This window comes from Ovis aries, chromosome 15 (assembly GCF_016772045.2).
Source record: "Ovis aries strain OAR_USU_Benz2616 breed Rambouillet chromosome 15, ARS-UI_Ramb_v3.0, whole genome shotgun sequence".
NCBI classification, from domain to species: Eukaryota; Metazoa; Chordata; class Mammalia; order Artiodactyla; family Bovidae; genus Ovis; species Ovis aries.
In genome coordinates, this window is record NC_056068.1 from 35,399,168 (window position 1) to 35,418,099 (window position 18,932).

The following is an 18,932-nucleotide window of genomic DNA, read 5'->3' on the forward strand; positions in this document are numbered from 1 at the left end:
CTGTGTACGTACACATAATTTGCCAGTTTGAAGAGCAGAATTTGGCTGGATTCTACTTCTTTCTAGAATTGACCTACATATATTTCCCTTTCACCTGCCTGGGAGGCAGTAAGCAATTTGCCTATTGCCTTCCAGAGTGCCAGGCCTTCCGTCCAGGGCTGACTTCCCCCAAGATAAAGAAGACAGTGGTCCCTGTCCTCCACTGTGCCAACCAAGAGAGCAGGGGAACGGGTGGGGTGGGTCTGCAGCCCAGACTCTGCCCTCAGCTCAGGGCGTGAAGACGGCTTCTCCCTTGACCTTGACCTTTGGATCTGAGTACACAGTTTTTGAATTCTGAGGGGAATATTTGCTAATCTATTTCTGCTTCTGATTCACACTCACAAACTGGATAGAGTAGGGAGGAAGTGAGGGCTGTTTCTCCAGCAGCTGTGTGTCCATCTGTAGTGGGACCCTCTGCGTAGTGCGCACACCATCTCTCTCTGCTGTAGCCAGCTCCACCCTCCATTTCTCTGGCCAGATCTGCAAACCGGAGTTCAGCAAGATAGCCTCCCCTATAAGGGGCATTTGACCTGGCCATCCCTGACCATGGTTTGGCCATTGGGGTGCACCTGTGAAAAAGGTCCCTCTGCTCCTGCAGTTTTTGACAAAGAAGGAGCTTGGTGGAAATGAAAACATGGCCTAGAGAGATGCTGTTTAATTTTGTGGAGGCCAGTGAGTGAAGGGCGACATGTTGCCCGCACCGGTCCAGGAAGAGATGGCAGATCCTGTGGAATTCTGCTGGCCCCTAAGTGTGGGTGGTTTTGCCTGCTGCTTTGCGGTTTCTTTTCCTGAGAGGGCAGGGTAACTTGTATTGCAGGTTCAGACTAACCTCAGCTATTCAGGGATCAGTTGAAAACTCCAGCCAGGAATCACCCAGGTGCTTCTTCCTTTGACCAGATCCTCTTGCTAAACGGTGGAGAATGAGGAAGGCTGATCGTATTCATGGGGTGTGGGCTGCTCAGACTTCCTTGAACTAAGGGCTCAATGATGCCCAAGGGATTTGCTAGTTTTTCTTGGTCCACTCACTCCATAGCCCTGGGCAGGGGTCATGGACTTCTGTTAATTATGTTTGACCCCAGATTTAGTAGCAAAACTCTCTTATCAGTGGCAAATCTTCTATGATTTATACTAAACTCATTTGAACCAAATTTAAACCTTTACTATTGATTCTTAACTTGAAAGTCTATATTTTCTTTGAGAAATTTGTAAGTACTAGTAAGATCTCATTTATTTTTTCCCTGAAATGAAATAAGCATAAAATTAAAGCAGATATTGCCCATGTTTCTTCCCTTTCCGTGCCGTGACCCTCCTTACCACTGCCAAGATTTCTATACCTGTCTGTTGTAGGGCGAACTTTCCCTTCTGAGTTCTGATTCTGAACCCCGTGGTTAAGTCTTCTCTAAATTGTTCACCTCGCAGATGACAGGCCGGGATCTCCTCAAGGACCGAAGTCTGAAGCCGGTGAAGATCGCCGAGAGTGACATTGACGTGAGTGAGCAGGGTGACAGGCTGACCCCTCACCTGCCCGCCGCCCCCAGGCCCGGGGTGGGCTGCTTCAGGCAGGGTTTGGATGGTTCCGTAGCCAAAGGCTTTTGGGTAACTGTCCAGGGCTGTGCCCTTTCCTCGTGCCCCCAGGCCCTCTTCAGCCTGTTCTTGTTCACAGGTGAAGCTGAGCGTCTTCTGTGAACAAGACAGGGTCCTCCAGGACTTGGAAGACAAGATGCGAGCCCTTAAGGAGAACAAAGTGTGTATCAGTTTTGTGAATCTCGGGCTGGGCGGTGGGGCTTTAGTCATCTTGTCTTTCCTCAATACAGGCTGGGCTCTCGTGTTAGTATTGGACAGCAGGTATTACTTTATCTAGAACAGTGTCTTTGAATTTTAAGGGTATCTTGTGGGGTTTCTGTCTGAACCCAGAGGAAGCCTTGTGGGGCAACCTCAGCCTACTTATGCCAAATACCATGTCCCCAACCTTAATTCTGCCCTGACCCAGCTCTCCCCAGCAGCCCTGAGAGGCCGGCCTGGCTTGTAGTGATGATGCCACACCCCTGAACCCCAGGGATGGGGGGCCGCCTTGGGGGAAGTGGCCAGAGTCGTAATGCAGCAGAGGTTGTCTCTTCCTAAGCCTCCTTTCCTCTAAGGATCCCGGCTGTAGAGGAAGCAAGTGTGGAGCAGAGGAATGGGCTGGTAGCCACTGATATTTGGTCTCTTAGACACTTTGTGAACTTTTTCCTGCATTTTAACAAGGCATTGTATTCATGATACTCAAAAGTTTATAAATAACATGACTTTTTTTTTTTTATAAAAAAGGTTGGTTTACTGTAGTTTAAATACATAAATTGAACATTCAAACATCTTGAACTTAGAAATAAAAATTTAACATTCAAGCAGGAATATAGTTTATAAGGAACACCCAAGAAAGGTAATTTGTCATCTAATCCAGAATATTGAAAAGATCACTTAATGGTGAATAAAATGGTTTAACCAGCAGTCCTAGTCTGGCCAAGATGTTAATTATGACTGGTTCCATACCTGAGAAGAAATTACTAAATAAATCTCTTAGGCTAAACAACAGGACTTAGCTTATAATTTTCTTCTTCAACAGCTTAGAGAGTTTTCCATCTGTTCTTTGATTTAGCCTCATAGTTTATCCCCTTAAGGAGTGGATGGCCTTATGCCCACTTTATAGACTTTATAGACGATGAAACTGAGGCACAGAACTGTTAGGCTATTTGTCCTAGAAGGCCACCCAATGGGCAGACAAAGTTAGAGCTGGACTCAGAGGCCTTGACTCTCAGGCCCCTAGCTGGGTGCTGGCCATTCAGTCTTTCTTAGGTCCAGCAGGTTTGTTTAGCTTCTGGCCTGGCAGGGGCCCACCAGGGAATGTCTTGCTATCCTCTTGCTCTTTGGCCCTGGTCCGGCTCAGGACCAGCTAGAGTCCGTGCTGGAGGTGTTGCACAGACAGATGGAGCAGTACCGAGACCAGCCCCAGCACCTTGAGAAGATCGCCTATCAGCAGAGGCTGCTGCAAGAAGACCTTGTCCACATCCGGGCCGAGCTCTCCAGAGAGTCCACTGTGCGTAGATGCTCCCCCGGCCCCACCCCTGCCCCCCCAGGATGGGCTGGGAGGGGGTTGCTTTTCTTGTCTCCCAACCTATAGCAGAGAAGGTGGCCAGGGGCAAGAGTCTTGGCATAGAAGAACTCCTCCAGACTGCCTCCTAACAGTAGCTTACTTTGTCAGGGGTGACACGTCCGTCTCTTCCGCTGCCTTAAGGTGCATGCTGTCAGTGCCTCTGGGTGACTGCAGTGACACCCAAGGGGTCAGCTGTCTCAGAGCAGCCTGTACAGCTGTTCCCCTGATCCGTGTTCAGTTAACTCTGAGACATCAGAATTTCTGCTCTTTAATTTGTCTGTCTGATGTGGTGCAGTCCCTTTCTGCCAGAGCTGGGAACCAAAGCACCCAGAGGGGTGGGAGACGGGACACTGCAGGTGGCCTGAGGTGCACCAGGCACCCCTTGCCCTCTTCCCCTGTAGTCAGGTCAGCAGTGGTCAGGAGTAGAGGGGTGGGCATGGGATAACTAAGAATCAGAAGCATTTCTTTGATCCACAGGAGATGGAAAATGCCTGGAATGAGTACCTAAAGCTAGAAAGAGATGTGGAGCAGCTCAAGCAGACCCTGCAGGAGCAACACAGAAGAGCCTTTTTCTTCCAGGTGACCCAAGGGCTCTTCATCCCTCCTGAGCTCTGATTTCTTCTTGGAGTCTTCACTTATGGGGGCTGTGAGCCTTATCCAGGGGCCTTCTCTTTGTCCGCCTGAACTCAGCCTGCTAATCACCCCAAGCTGTCTCTTGGGGAACGCTTGCCACTGCCAGGCTGTCATGAGAAGCGTCGCTTCAACTCCCCCTGCCTCTCTGCTCTCAGAGACAAGCACCTTGGCATTTTTCTAAGGGTTTCTCTGCTAATCATCTGGGGAAACAGCCTCAAGAGGAGACGGTACTGACCTTGAGAACGTTTCAGGGGCTGGACGGTGATCTGTGTTCCTTGTTCTTGGCCCTGTCTTGGCTTCCTAGCTGCTCACTTAGCAGCAGGAAGCCCTGTCTCCTCTCCCCTCCCTGACTCCTGAGGATACATGCTATCAAGCCCTCACTGGATCAGTAGTGTGAATTCAGGCCAAATGGGGCAATACCCATTGCTGTGGCCCCTGCCTCACTCAGGATAGGCAGCCTTAGAGCCCTGCCTTCCCTACCTTAAAACCAGGCCACCCCGTTGATAGCTGCCTCTGCCTCCAAAGGTGAGAGAAAGAAAGGCCCTGTGTGGTTTTCCTTCTTCAGGTTGGGTCTTCCAGCTGCCAGTGTTTCTCCATTGGAGCGCCCAACCGGGCTTCCACCCCACCCTCAAAATTCTGAAAATGGAAAATAACCTGCTTTTGAACTCAGCTTCAGATCTGTACCCCTCTTCAGGACCCTGACATAATCCTATTTATTTGAAGTCAGCAAGCATTGAATTGAGGCTTCTTGTATATGAGGCACCATGCTGGGCCAGCTTTGGGGCGAGGCTTGCTAATTGGTGAACTAGTTCTAGCCAGGCCTCTTCATTCAAGTGATTTAATGAACGTATTGACTCTCTGCACATCAGCATCACCCCAGAAAACTGAAGGAATTTGGGAGAAGGTTTAGGTTTGTGGACTAGGAGGCTTTTCCCAGACCCTGCTGTGCTTTTACTCACCACTTCAAGCTGGTCCCAGAAAGCTTGCTCCAGGACCACATGGAGGAGATTCTTGCCTGTAGTTCAGGGTTGGCCTGTGAGGTTACCTAGAATTTGTTTATCTCCTGTGGCTGTTGGGTTTTCCCATAATTTTCCTTCATTTGAGCTGTTTCCTATTCTTTTTGTATCCCCAGATTTAGCATGGTGGCTTAAAAATTAATAGGTGGATATTCTTGGCAGAGTCCTTCAAATGATTGTTTCTAGTTACTAGTTCCTTGAACTATTTCATTACACTTGTCTTCTTGGACTTCAACCATCCACATTAATTTCAGCAGTAATTTTTCTTTTTTTAGCTTTTCATTCCTTTTGTTTCTTTAATTGTACAGATGACACACAAATGCTTCTCTCTGAGAAGTCCACACAATGAGAAACAAGATCAGAAAAAGACACAAAAGCTCCCCTCCCTTCCTTCCTTCTCTGTCCTGGTCCCGTCACCTTCCCTGCATGTGGTCAGTGCCATTGGTTTGCAGTGCTGCCTTCCAGACCATGACCTGTGCATTTCCAAATGAACACACGCATGTAGTATCATATAAGTTATTGGGGGAGGCAGTTGGGTTTACTTAAAGAGGAATCATACTTAACACGTTGTTTGGTAACTTGCTTCTTTGTCATAACTTTATGTTATGGAAATCTTTCCAGGAAAGATACCCCCAAGTTTATGCTGCCCCGGATGATAGCTATTTAAACTGAAACATGAATTAATTAAAATGAACTAAGTTAAAAATGTATTCCTTAGTCACACCAGAATCATTTCATGTGTTCAGTAGCCACATGTGGCTAGTGGCTTCTGTATTGGACAGCAGACGTTATAGAAGATTTCCATAATCTCAGAAATTGTGTTCGACTTTGTTGGTCTAAGTGAATGGAATTAGTTCTTGACTGCTGCATAGCATTTCATAGGTGGATATCCCACACTTTAGTTTAGCCCTTCCTCTTCTGATGGGCATTTGCGTTATTTGCAGTGTTTCGCTTTTGTAAATGGTGTCACAATGAGCATCCATGTAATTGCCTATCAGAACTTACTTATGGCTCAGTCGTGTCCAACTCTTTGCAACCCCATGGACTACAGCCTACCAGGCTCCTCCATCCATGGGATTCTCCAGGCAAGAGTACTGGGGTGGGTTGCCATTGCCTTCTCCAGGGGATCTTCCCAACCCAGGGATTGAACCCAGATCTCCCACATTGCAGGCAGACGCTTTAACCTCTGAGCCACCAGGGAAGGTGACTTATTTATGAGCATTTATCTAAAATAAGCTCCTAGGAGTGGACTTGTTGAGTTGAAATGAGTACACATAGTTTTTAATTTGTGAGTTTTTTTTGTAATTGAAGTATGATGAGTTCACTGTGTTGTGCCAGTCTCGGCTGCATAGTGAAGTAATTCGGTTATACATATACATTCTTTTTTAATACTCTTTTTCCATTGTGGTTTATCACAGGATATTGAATATAGTTCCCCATGCTATGCATTAAGACCTTGTTGTTTATCCATTCTAAATAAAATAGTTTGCATCTGCCAACCCAAAACTCCAGTCCATCATTCTCCCTCCCTCACCCTTGGCAACAAGAACTCTTGATCTCCGTGTCTACAAGCCAGTTTCTGTCTTGCCATATTTTAGATTCCACATATGTTGTTGTGTCCCAATCTTTGTGACCCCATGGACTCTAGCATGGCAGGCTTCTCTGTCCTCCACTATCTCCCAGAGTTCACTAAAATTCATGACCATCCAGTCCGTGATGCTGTCTCACCACCTTGTCCTCTGCTGCCCTCTTCTCCTTTTGCCTGCAATCTATCCTAGCATCAGTATCTTTTCCAGTGAGTTGGCTCTTCACATAAGGTGGCCAAAGTATCACATATAAGTGATATCATATGATATTTTTCTCTTTCTGACTTAAGTAAGATAATCTCTAGCTGCATCCATGTTGCTGCAAGGGGCATTATTTTGTGCTTTTTTGTGGCTGAGTAGTATTCCACTGTATATACGCACCACATCTTCTTTACCCATTCATCTGTCAGTGGGCACGGGTTGTTGCCATGTTCTGGCTATTGTGAATAGTGCTGCTATGAACATACGGGTACACGTATCTTTTTGAATTATAGTTTTTTCTGAGTATATTCCCAGGAATGGGATTGCTAGACCATATGGTAGTTCGTTTAGTTTTCTGAGGAAGCTCCATACCATTTTCCATAGTGGCTGCACCAACTTATATTCCCACCTATAATGTCTGAGAGTTCCCTTTTCTCCACACCCTCTCCAGCATTTGTTAGTTGTAGGCTTTTTAACGATGGCCATGAATTAAGTATACCTCTTAAATATTAGCGGGTAACTCAAAACCACCCTCTAAAAGGCTGCACTCATTTGCCCTCCCACTCACAGTGTTTGCCCAAATCCTTGCCAACACTTGATGTTATCAACGTCCTTAGTTTTTGCCAGTCTGCCTGCTAAAAAAGGACATCTGGCTTTTATTACCTTTTACTTAATTACTAGTAGGTTAAATATCTTTTCATGATTATTGGCTATTTGTGTTTCTACTGTGCCTTAGTTCTTGGTGACTTAACACACAGCAGGCCTGGAATCCTTTTTCCCCCTCCCCCAAACAAATGGGTACAACATGCAGGTCTTGTCACAGGCTTTGTACAGAACTTAGTCTTGTAAGTTACTAGGAGATAGGCCAGTCTGAAGCCAGGGCCCTGCAGCTTGATTTCTACCTCGCCTAGTGGCATTGCTCATACTTTCCCTGAGTGCCACAGTGCCCTGGGAATCTCACAAAGCCTTCCTTTGAGTAGACTCAGTGTTAACTTCTTTGGTGTAATTCTAGGCCAGGCAAGCTGTGAGCGTCCTAAATAAATCATTGACACTGGAGATAGGCTTGCAGACCCATATGCAAATTCTCAGTAATGAGGCTTGGAAACTGACCTCTCTTTAGCCAGCGTTGGCTGTGAGAAAGCCCACAGCCTTTTCAGCCAAGATAAGTGGCTTTATTTATGAAGATCCTCGTGGCCACCTGAGTAGGGAAACCAGAGGATAAAAGAACTGGCAGGTGACTGTGAGAGTCAGTGATAGGTGAGGCTGCCTGTAGGTGTCCCTACTTCCAGACAGTGAGTTCAGACCTTTGCTGAATGAAGTCCATAGGAGCCTTCCAGCCCAGTGTGATGCGAGGACACAGGAATGAAACCCCACTCTGCTGCTCCCCCAAAAGCTTCCTTTACCTTGTCGTTCAGTTCTGAAATTCCATCGTCCTTGGAGAAAGATACAAGTTCTCTGGGCTTTGCTTTTCTCTGCTCTTCTCTTACATGTTGGGATGACAGAGAAAATGAGGGCAGGATTGTGAATTGACAGGTAGAACTATGCCACGTGGACTGCAAGGGGAGGAGAGATGGTGAGGACCTTAACCCCACACCTCTCCTTTTCCAGCCCTCTGCTTGGGGTCTTCAGCTCTAGAGATAATCCCCTTAGCTCAGTAACATGTCTGTCTTAGGACCCTTGTACCCTAAGGGGAAGCTGAGCATTAAGCTTGCTGTTTGCACATCAGCCCTGAGGATGTGCACCGATGTTGGACGGGCAGAGAGAGTAGAAGAGCCCCGCTTAGGAGGGAGGCTTCAGATGTCTGTTGTCCTGGCTCTTGGGCGGTATTTGGTCAGGGAATTTCATGTGATTGGTCCTTTACTTATTCAACATTCATGTACTGAGAAGCTGCTCAGTGCCGGGCCCTATGGGGAGGTATCCAGGAGCAGTGATCCACAAATATTACACAATGTGAACTCTTCCACTTGAGGCTGGCAGGGAACCTTGAGAGGAAATACGGGTGTGGAGGCTTCCTTTTTAAGTCCATGAGGTGGGACATGATAATTTTAAAGTTAAAAGAATACCGTATCTGATGTTTAAACAACTCCATTAAAAGATGCCCACGATCCCTTGGTCAAGCAGATCCTGCTCACCTCTTTCTATGGCATCTTCCCAGGTGGTTTTGGTTGTAACTTATCCCAGTGTGCACATGGTCATGTAGCCTGGCCCTTTTCCCACTGTACTTTATTTAAAAAAAAAGCTTTATCATGTGATTCACATACCATAAAATTCGCTATTTTAGGTATACAATTCACTGATTTGTTAGTGAATCCACAGAGCTGTATAACCATCCCTGCAATCAGGTGTGTAACATTCCCATCTTGCCCCTAAAGAAACGTGGTCCTGTTTACAGTCCCTCCTCATCCCCACCCCAACTCTCCACCCCTGCCCTAGCCAGCCGCTGCTCTACTTTCTATATGGACTTACCTATTCTGGGCATTTCATAGAAATGAAACCATAAATATGCGGCACTTATGTGTCTGGCTTCTTGCACTTGGCATAATGTTTTCAAGGTTCCTCCATGTTATAGCAGATGTAGTACTTCATTCCTCTTTATTGCCAAATAATGTCTACTCTGCCCATTATATTACACCCCAAATCCCAGGACTCAGCTCTGTCATTAAAAAGATGCTCTTTATATTCTGCGGATCATGTCACTTCTCATCCTTGCCTTCTCTTCCCTTCTGCCGTGGTTGCCTGAGACAGCCTGTTTTTTAAATTGTTAAATATACCTAACGTAAAAGTTCACCATAACCATTTAAGGATACACTTTGGTACCGTTAAGTGTATTCACATTGCTGTACACTCAGTCTTCAGAGTTATTTTCATCTAGCAAACCCGAAACTCTGTACACATTAACCAACAATCCCTCTTCCCGCTTCTCCCAGCCTCTGGCAACCAGCCTTCTGCTTTCTGTCTCTGAATGTGGCTGGTCTAGATAGCCTCATAGAATCACTCTGTATTTTAGGCAGTCTTTTCTTAAATGGGGTGCAAACAGGCGAGGTGCACTGGCAAGAGCTCTTCTGAGATTCCTCGCCTGGACCTGGGGCTTGTCCCACGTCTGCATTTGTCCAGGAAGCTGTGAAGCAGTCTTGTCTCTAGCCCTAGTGGGGTTTCCCATGGGGATACCGTCCTCCAGAGTGAGGGGCTCTGTCTGAAATGACAACGGAAAACCTAGGAAGAAGCCTCTGGTGAGGAGCTAAGAAGGGAATGAACCCCCACCTCCTCTTCCTCAGGAGAAATCGCAGATACAGAAGGATCTCTGGAGGATTGAAGACGTCATTGCAGGCCTGAGTGCAAATAAAGAGAACTTCAGAATCCTGGTGGAATCGGTCAAGAATCCAGGTGAACCGAAAATCTTCCGGGGGCAGGGCTGTCGGAGGCCAGCACCCAGCGCTAGGGGGTGGCCCCGGGGAGGTTGGGTCTTCGTGGCATAAGTCGCTGCTCTTGTCCTCTGAGGAAGGTCTTTGTTCCATCACACCCTTCCCTCCCCTCCACGCCCCTCAGAGAGAAAAACGGTGCCTTTGCTTCCTCACCCGCCTGTGCCTTCACTCTCGACCTCTGAGAGCAAGCCGCCCCCACAGCCCAGCCCTCCCACCAGCCCTGTGCGGACCCCTCTGGAGGTTCGACTCTTCCCCCAGCTGCAAACCTACGTGCCGTACCGACCTCACCCGCCCCAGCTGAGGAAGGTGACATCCCCCCTTCAGTCACCAACCAAGACCAAGTCCAAAGTGGTGAGTATTGAGGACTGGGAGCTGAGCGCTGTCCCCTCCTCTCTGGCAAGCGAGTGTCCCACCCTGTCCTCAGGTCCACTTCTCTCGGGAGAGCAGCTTTTAGGGAAACTTGGTCGGACAGAACCAGCCAGAGCCTTGAGGTAGGGGGCCCTGCCATCCTGCTTTGTCTCCCAGAACTGGAAAGGCCCCTAGAAGTGGCCTAGTCTAGCCCTCCCATTTTGCATTTGGGAAGACCGAGGCAGGGCCAGAGAAGTGACTGCACCGAGTAAGGCATGGTTTATGATCTGTGTTGTGCAGGGAAGTGTGTGGCTGCCCCGCGCGGGGTTCTGTGCATACTCGTAGTTAAGTCGATGGACACGGAGCGCCTCTTAGCGGTAGAGAATCTTTACCTGCAGCTGAGCACGGTGCTGGCTTATGAGGATACATGCAGTCTGCACAGTGACCTCACGGAGTATAGGCAGGAAGGTCAGTATTCCCATTCCACAGATAAGAGAACTGAGGCCCAAGATGTTCAAAATTTGCTTGAGGCCTCCATATTAGCAAATCCAGTCCACGTCTTCTGACCATTCATTGTGCCATCTGACATCTAACTGGACATTCAGCCCTGATGTTCAGGTCAGTATGTAGCCCATTTGGTTGCCTGAGCCAGCACCTTGGCTTGCCTGGCACGGAAAGGAGCCAAGCCCTTGGCTGAGTCTGGGAGCACAGGAGGCTCTAGGGAAATAGAAGATGCAGTCAGGCACTGTGATAGCTCGTTTCTAGGGCCAGGCCAGCCTTGTCTGGAAAGCGTGAGGGGCCTGATCCAAGTGACAGGGAAGCCATAGTAGAAAGGACCTTGGAATGGAGACCTCCAGGTTTTTGCCAACAAGGGCTTGGAGGAGCTATCGCTGGGCACCACGTACGCTTAGGACGTCTGACAAGATCCGTGCACAGTGCTGGCTAAAACACATGAGTTCCCATACCTGGTCTTTACCATCCACCTGCTTCCAGCCATGGTCTAGAGCCCAGAGCTAGAAAACAGGTGCTAGGACCCTGGGTCGCTGTGAACTTTATCTTGAGATCTCCTTCCCTCTCCCAGATCTAAGAGTCATGGAGCACCAGTCACAAGGCAGGAGGTAGAAAATAGCAGAACAAATAGCAAGAGTGGCTGGGGCAGACGCTGCTACCATAAGGCCAGATGCCTGCCCCCTGGGACCAGGAGCAAAGGGAAAAAGGCCTGGGAGCAGGACTCCCTGGACTCCAGCCCTGCCGACCCTCTGGGACGCCCCCCCCCCCCCCATCTGAGCATCCTCAGTTTCCTCTTGTGCAGAGCAAGCAGCATGAAATAGACGATTATAGAGGCCCCTCTTCACACTGGGTTGCTGTTGCTGAGGCAAGGCTTTTCAGCTTGGTTGGGGGTCAGGCTCACGGGAGAGGGTGGTGTAAAACCCTCCTTCTAGTTGGATATGTGTTCACCAGTTTCACTATTTTTTATTGTTGTTTCATATTTATTTTGTATTTATATTGTTTTATGTTTATTTTTGTGAATAATGATATTCATCCTGTAATTGGCGTAAAGCATGAATATATAATTTAATAAATAATAAAGAGACTCCACATTTCATACCAACACTCAGACCAAGAAATAGGACTTGGCCAGTGATCAGAAGCCCTTGGGCCTATGGGTCCCTTTCCAGCGCAGGCTTTTTTCTCTTTCTGCCCGAGGTAACCACTATCTTGACTTTTCAGATAATTTCCTTGCTTTTTTTGTTTTGTTTCGATACCTATATTTTCATCCTGAACACTTTGCCCATCTATCATAACTGTATTTATTCTTTCTTGTATCCTTTCAACATTGTGAAGTTCATCCCATTGCTGCATGTAGCTATAGTTCTTTCATTTTTATTTGATTTTTAAAAAATTTAATACCTTAAGGATATAAAAAAGTTTGTAATAAAATGTCTCCCTTCCACCCTCTATCTCCAGACATTCTGTTCCCTTCAGTCAAAAGCAATCAATGGTTTATGTTTATCTTTCCTGGGGGCTTTTTAGGATTTGGTGATTCTGAGATCTTATTCAAGCTTGGAAACCATGGATGTTCAGAGAGCCTCTGGGTATCTCGCATAGGCAGCTTAACCTTCTATCTGAAGTCTCAAGTCTGTCTCTCTAGAAGAATGCTGATAAACCTTTGCAAAACAAGCTTGAAGTTCCCTTTCCTGACCTCTGAAAAAATCTGAAAACCAAAGCAAAATTAGGCTAAGAAAGGGGGAGTTCAGGAGGAGAGAGTCTGGATGGTCATTTGTCCCAGGAGTGGGTGTTCATGGCAGTCGGGGGCCAGGCTGTCAGCCTGTAGGAGGCCACAGCCCGTGGAGAGCATTGTGGACAGGGCAATTCAAGGAAAATAGTTACATTCATCCCAGCCCAGGGAGTGGGCTGCAGAGACGGCAGTGAGTCACCCATCCTGACAGCCTGCTCAGTGCCTGGGTCAGGCAGGAGGAAAGATTTCATAACCATGCACATTTCTGGTAGAAAGGGCAGGAGGATGTAGATGGTCCTCACTCAGATCTGCAGCCTGCTGAAAAATCCAGAGATCATGCAGGGATATAAGCCAGCTCCGTCTAAGCAGGGTGGAGTGCTGTCCTATACAGACGAGCGCGTGGAGTGAGAGCGTGGACCCATGTCCTGAGTTCTGGGTTATGTGTAGCTAACACTTGGAAACTTGTGTATAGTTAGCACTTGGAAGATGTATGAGTCCAAGGGAAGGATGGGGTTGGATCAGAGTTGTACCCACCCTCACAGCTCAACCAGGGGAAATGTTGGCATCTTTGGGCTGAAGTGGTCGTGCCCCGCAGGCCCCAGGTGGCCTGCTCCAGCCCTTTGGGCCACTCGGCATCCTCTCACCGGGCACTGGTTGTGGTTTTGTTTCTGAGCAGGAAGACGAGGCACCTCCCAGGCCCCCGCTCCCCGAGCTCTACAGCCCGGAGGACCAGCCCCCGGCCGTGCCCCCGCTGCCGAGGGAGGCCACCATCATCCGGCACACTTCAGTGAGGGGCCTCAAGCGGCAGTCGGACGAGAGGAAGCGAGATCGGGAGCAGGGACAGTGTGTGAACGGGGACTCCAGGGTGAGCAAGGAGGACCCCTGGGGTGCCCGCCGAGTGTGGGGAGAGGGAAGGCGGCCGGACCCGGGGTGGCTGTGACGGCCTCCGACTGCCCGCAGGTGGAGCTCCGGTCATATGTCAGCGAGCCAGAGCTGGCCACCTTCAGCGGGGACACGGCCCCATCCTCCCTGGGCCTTGTGGGCTCTGAGAGCAGGTACCAGACGCTGCCAGGCAGAGGTAAGGCGCGACTTTCTATGGAGTCTTCCCAGGGACCCCCACTGCAGCCACACCACCGCCCGCCCCCAGCCCACACCTGGTCCTTGCAACTCCTCTGCCTGCGGCGTGGGGCCTCCGTGGGGTAGCAGCTGTCTGGGGCCTCTGGGCTGTAGACAAGGCGCGTCCTTCTTACCTCTGGTTCACATCCTGATTCTCATCCTCTTTTATTACATCTGCCCCTGGGAACAATGGTAATCGTGGTTGTTGTTATAAGCCCTTTATAGTCACTTAGTGAAGATTCATAATAATCCTGTGAGAGAAGTACTGTTGTTATCCCCATTTTTAGAGGTAAGAAAACCAAGGCCCAGAGAAATGAAATAACTTGCCGATTAGCCACTAAGAGATAGAGTCAGAGTACAATGCCACTGTCCTGGCTGTAGAGCCGCTGCACCCTACAGGCTGGCCTGTGGGCTGTCTGCCGTCAGCTTGATCATCTCGGGTCTTCCGTAGGTTTTCTTGGCATCTATGTCACTCTAAGACTTTAAGCAAACACATCTTTCTTCTCCTTTGGGCCCTCTTCTCTCTCTTCTCCCCTATCCCTCTGAGATGGGGGTGGGAACACACAGGCCCTTAGGCTCACCCATGCCTCATTTTCCCCCATAGCCAGATTCTCTTCCTCAGAAATCATTTTAAAGGGAGGCTGCCTGGAACCCCTGAGCAGGTTAGCCACACTCCCCCCATTTGATGGGAGGTCAGCTGCTTTCCTTCATAGACAGGGTGTGGAAACAGGAAGCCACACAGCTGTGGTTTGGGCAGCTGTGGGGTTATGTGGCTTCCAGCCCACCATGCTGGCTAGGCTTGCTGTGGCCTGAGCTGGTCCCAGCAGGGGACTGGCTTTTGCTGAGCTGGGCCACAGCGACCCCTGGCATTGTGCCTGGGGACCCTGTTCTCTTCATTCAACCTAGATGTGTTCTTCAGTGGCGGTGTTAGAGGCCTGTGGGGCGGGACAGATCTTTGTTGCTCAGAAGTCTGGGCACTGCAGGACATTCTTCATTCTTTTCCCCATGTGCTAAATGCTAGTGGTGTCAACACGATGCCCATTTCCAGATGTCAGGGACCAGCCTTGATAAGCATGTCGGTAGTGGACAAAGCTTGGACTGTGGCTCCACAGAATCTTGGACAAGTTGCTTAACTTCTCTGAACCTGAGATTGCGCACCGTCACAGTGGTTAGTTGTGGCCCTTGTAGGGCCAGTGGAACGAAATCCGTGTGAAGCACATGGCGCAGTGCCTGCCTGTCATATAGTAGGCACTCAGTGAGTGCCTGATGCCTTCTTCTTTCCCTTCTTCATTCATTCATTCAGCTAGTTGTCATTGAGTTTGTCAACAGGCATGTTGACACTGTGGTTAGTGCGGTAACCAGTGCATACACTGAAGAGTGTAGGGAATAACTGATTCTGCCTGGGGCATTTAAAAAGGCTTCTCACAGGCAGGGCATCCAGGTTGAGTCATACAGGATGCATAGGAGTTCAAGAAGAAGGGCATTCCTCGCCCTCTGTCCTTTCCTCCTGCCAAGCAGCCCAGTCTTCTGCATGTGAGGGAAGATGTGGGGAGCCCTCAGATCTTCAGGGACCCTGTCTCCTGTTAGGGACAAAGGGCATCCATGAGCTAGCCCCTCATTCCTTACCTGGGGCCTTGCTCTTCTAGGCCCTGGGAGGAAGAAGCATGGGTTGTTGGCTGGGTCCTTGTGGTCCTCTCGTGGGAGTGGGAGGCGATCAAGAAGAGGCTGGTGGCCTGTCCTCACCACAAATCCACTTTCTTCTCTCTCCTCACTAAGGCCTTTCGGGGTCCATGTCAAGGCTCCAGCAGTCGTCCACTATTGCTCCCTACGTCACCCTCCGGAGGGGTCTAGATGCTGAAAGCAGCAAGATGACCTACCCTGTGAGTAGGCCTTGAGAAGTTCTGGAAGGGCTCACTGCTCCCTCATGCACAGAGGGAAGGGCTCTGAGGTGGACAGTGACAGGCTGTCCCGTGAGGTGGCCCCAGCCCCTCCTCAGCTCAGCATCCCCGTCACCACATGCTTATGATGCCTTCCCCATTGCCCACCAAGAGGGGCATCACACCACCCCCTCCATTTCCCAAGGGCCCCCGCCCTTCTCCCCGCTCTCACCCAGTGAGCCACACCCTGAGTTCTGGTCCATCACGCGGTGCAGGTGTGCCCACTGGGCAGGCCTGGGCCTCGGGGTCTGCATCTGCAGGATTGGGTGCTGCCAGAGGGCCCGTGAGGGCTGGGTTGTCATGTCCCCGAGTGTGCTTAGAGGGGAGAGGGAGAGTGTGTGTGTGTGCGTGTGTGCGTGTGTGTATGTGTCTCAGTGTGCTTAGAGGCGAGAGTATGTGTGTGTGTGCGCGCGTGCGTGCGTGCATGCGTGTAAGAGAGACTGGGCTGAAGCCAGGTGGCCGCGCGCCCTCTGGTCTCAGCCCAGCCGCCCTGTCTGCTCCCCCTGCCCCTCAGAGACCCAAGAGTGCCTTGGAGCGCCTGTACTCAGGAGACCACCAGCGGGGCAAGATGAGTGCGGAGGAGCAGCTGGAGCGCATGAAGCGGCACCAGAAGGCGCTGGTCCGGGAGCGCAAGAGGACGCTGAGCCAAGGAGAGAGGACGGGGCTGCCCTCGGCCCGCTACCTCAGCCAAGCGCTCCCGGGAGACCTCGGCTCAGTATGTTAGGAGGGTCCAGGCAGGCGGGGCTGGGGCAGGGAGCAGAGCTTCCCCGAGGCCCCCAGACCCAAGCCCGGCTCACCCCCGAGAGAGTGGCTCAGAGAACACCCCGTGGGCTGTGTGTCCACAAGCCAGGCCGCGTCAGTGGCTTGGTCGGAGGGTGCCCCGAACTAGAGAAAGGGTGAGGCTGTCACGGCAGGAGCCCAGGAGCCAGAGGAAGCGTCCACGGTCAGGTCTCCAGTCGAGCTTGAGGGAGAGGCCCTTCTTCGGCATTCTGAGTCTCTCACCTGAACCCAGGACTTGGGAAGTACAGAGTTGGAGGAGTGGAGGAGAAAGATGGTGCTATGATTTGAGGAGTGCAAGTCAACTAGCCTCCCAAACCTCCAAGCAGATGCCCTGGGGAGCGACTGAGCAGAGTACACCCCTGAGGGCCTGGTGTCCCCCACAGCTAGCGGTGCGGACAGGCCCTGCGCCCCCGGAGAGCCAGGCTGCCTGCTGCCCTCTGGTGGTGCTTCCAGGCACTGCACCCTGCCCACAGTCGCCTTAGGTCCCTTTTGGAAACATTCCATTGGATTTTTCTCTATTGTTTGAAATCAAATGTTTCCCTAGACCTCTAGCCTGACTGTTCTTTCCCTAATTCATTGCACAAGCTCTTTTGCTTTTAGCGTTACTGCTCATTGCCTCTCTAATCCTGCCTGATTGTGTTTACAGAAGCTTCTAATTTGCATCCACCATTCTCTAACTGGCCTGTGCTCCTGTTACTAGGCTTACAATAGCAGCTCTTTTCTCCATAGCCTAGCGAGCACTCCCATGTGTGACTCACTGTCTGCTGCCCCCTTTATGCAGGCTTACTGACTCATAATTCACTTATCCCCAAAGCCGCCCCGCAAGGCTGAGCCAGCCCCACTGCCCAAGGGCGGTGGTCTTTGCCAGAGGTCTGGGCGTGATGAATTTATTAAAGTCCATGCCTTATACTGGGATAGTAGGCATGGACTTCAGAGACTGCACGTTTGAATAAGTTCTGCCAAGTCTGAGGTGGTTCAGTTTTAATTCCTCCAGCCCCATCGGCACAATTTCTTATGGAAAACTTTTTGTGTTGTAGTATTTTATAACTTGAACAGGTAGCAAGATACGTTATGATCTGTATTCAGAGGGCCTCTCGGCAGCTGTTAGCTCAGACACCAAAGGGATAAGACCCAGCACACTCATATCCTAAAAAGCTGCAAAGCCAGTAACTTTTAAACTTTGTAAGTAAATGTCTTATGAGATAAAACTGAGTTTTTACAACCTGATGTCTCAAATGTAGAAAAATGATCTAAAAATCGTAACTTGAATACTTTGTAATTTTTTCTCTTTAAAAAAGACTTGTGTTAAGTCTCTGCCTCAGCGCCAATAAACGTGTTGCTTAATGATGATGGATTGGCGTGGTTCTTCCCCAGGATACACTGTACAGTCCAGTGAACTTTTTCTGTCTGTGGAAGCAATCAGGCTGGGTTTATGTGAGGACCTGTCTCTATTTGGGGCATTGGTGAGCGTGTCAGAAAATGTGTGTATTCTTTGTGAATCAATCATTAAATTAAATTTTCATCCCCGAATCTTCAGCTGTCTAATCCTTTCATACTTTGGTAGGAAGCCATCACCTGAGAGCGATTACGTTGACGTAGAGTCAGTATTGAGAGCTTGTGCATGAGTGGGTGAAATGTGCTGTTATGGCTATGGGTTTGGGGCTTGGGTGAGTGGGGCCGGAGGGGACATTAAAGACGATTGTGACCACTCGGGGCTCTGTGAGGTGGATGAGGTGAGAGAGGGAGGAGGCAGCCTGGGATGGAGAAGTTTCTGCTTGGCTTCTGCACAAGAAAAGGGAGGCTTTGAGCCCATCACCTCCTCTTGGCAACCTGCTCAACATGGAGTTCTGTGGGGACAAAGGCCACAGGTGATTAGGAAGGCCCAAGTGGAGCCCAACCATTGTACTGGGTTTTGTTTTTATTTTATACTGGCATATAGCAGATTAACAATGTTGTGATAGTTTCAGCCATATGTATGTGTCTCCATTCTCTGTGCTGGGATCTTAAAGTGGCTGGGTTAGACTTTCCCTCTGTGAAGCTTGCTCATTACAGAGCTGGGAATGTTGAGTTTGATTTAGCATTTAAATCTTACACGGCTTTGGTTTTCCAACTTAAATAGATGCCTGGCACACAGCAGCTTACCTGCCTCAGTGGTCCTCAGCTGCTCCTGCTTGTACCTCCCCAGCCCTCACTGTGTCCTTTTGGGAAATCCCACGAGAGAGCATCTTGGCTACCCTCCTTGCTTACCAGGGCCTCAGAGGGTTTTGTTTTTCCATTGTTTCTGAGCTGGGACATAGGACTCCAGAACCAGGAAAGGCTTCCATGAGCTATCAGGTGGCAGAAGCAGCAAACCCCTTCTCTGGAGCTCTGTCCCACATTCTGTTTGGGGGTCACCTTCTGGGACCTGGAGGCTTCCTGTATCCCTGGGGACTATTGTAAGTCTAAAGTCGTGGATCACAGACCTGTGCCCTGGAGGTCGGAACAC

The 18,932-nt window shown here is 49.7% G+C and overlaps 1 protein-coding gene across 7 annotated transcripts in view; it reads left to right on the top strand.

The window, feature by feature from the left end:
* The window catches only part of PLEKHA7 (pleckstrin homology domain containing A7), a 234,543-nt gene that overhangs the window by 193,634 nt on the left and 21,977 nt on the right, over positions 1-18,932 (top strand). For all 7 annotated transcript variants that reach the window (XM_015100990.4, XM_015100992.4, XM_042232719.2 and 4 more), the window contains 10 exons: positions 1,459-1,527; positions 1,703-1,783; positions 2,963-3,112; positions 3,647-3,748; positions 9,881-9,989; positions 10,152-10,378; positions 13,291-13,479; positions 13,575-13,692; positions 15,507-15,610; positions 16,182-16,382. In XM_015100990.4, coding sequence (XP_014956476.3) covers positions 1,459-1,527; positions 1,703-1,783; positions 2,963-3,112; positions 3,647-3,748; positions 9,881-9,989; positions 10,152-10,378; positions 13,291-13,479; positions 13,575-13,692; positions 15,507-15,610; positions 16,182-16,382 — 1,350 coding nt within the window. The remainder of the gene's footprint in view (positions 1-1,458; positions 1,528-1,702; positions 1,784-2,962; positions 3,113-3,646; positions 3,749-9,880; positions 9,990-10,151; positions 10,379-13,290; positions 13,480-13,574; positions 13,693-15,506; positions 15,611-16,181; positions 16,383-18,932) is intronic.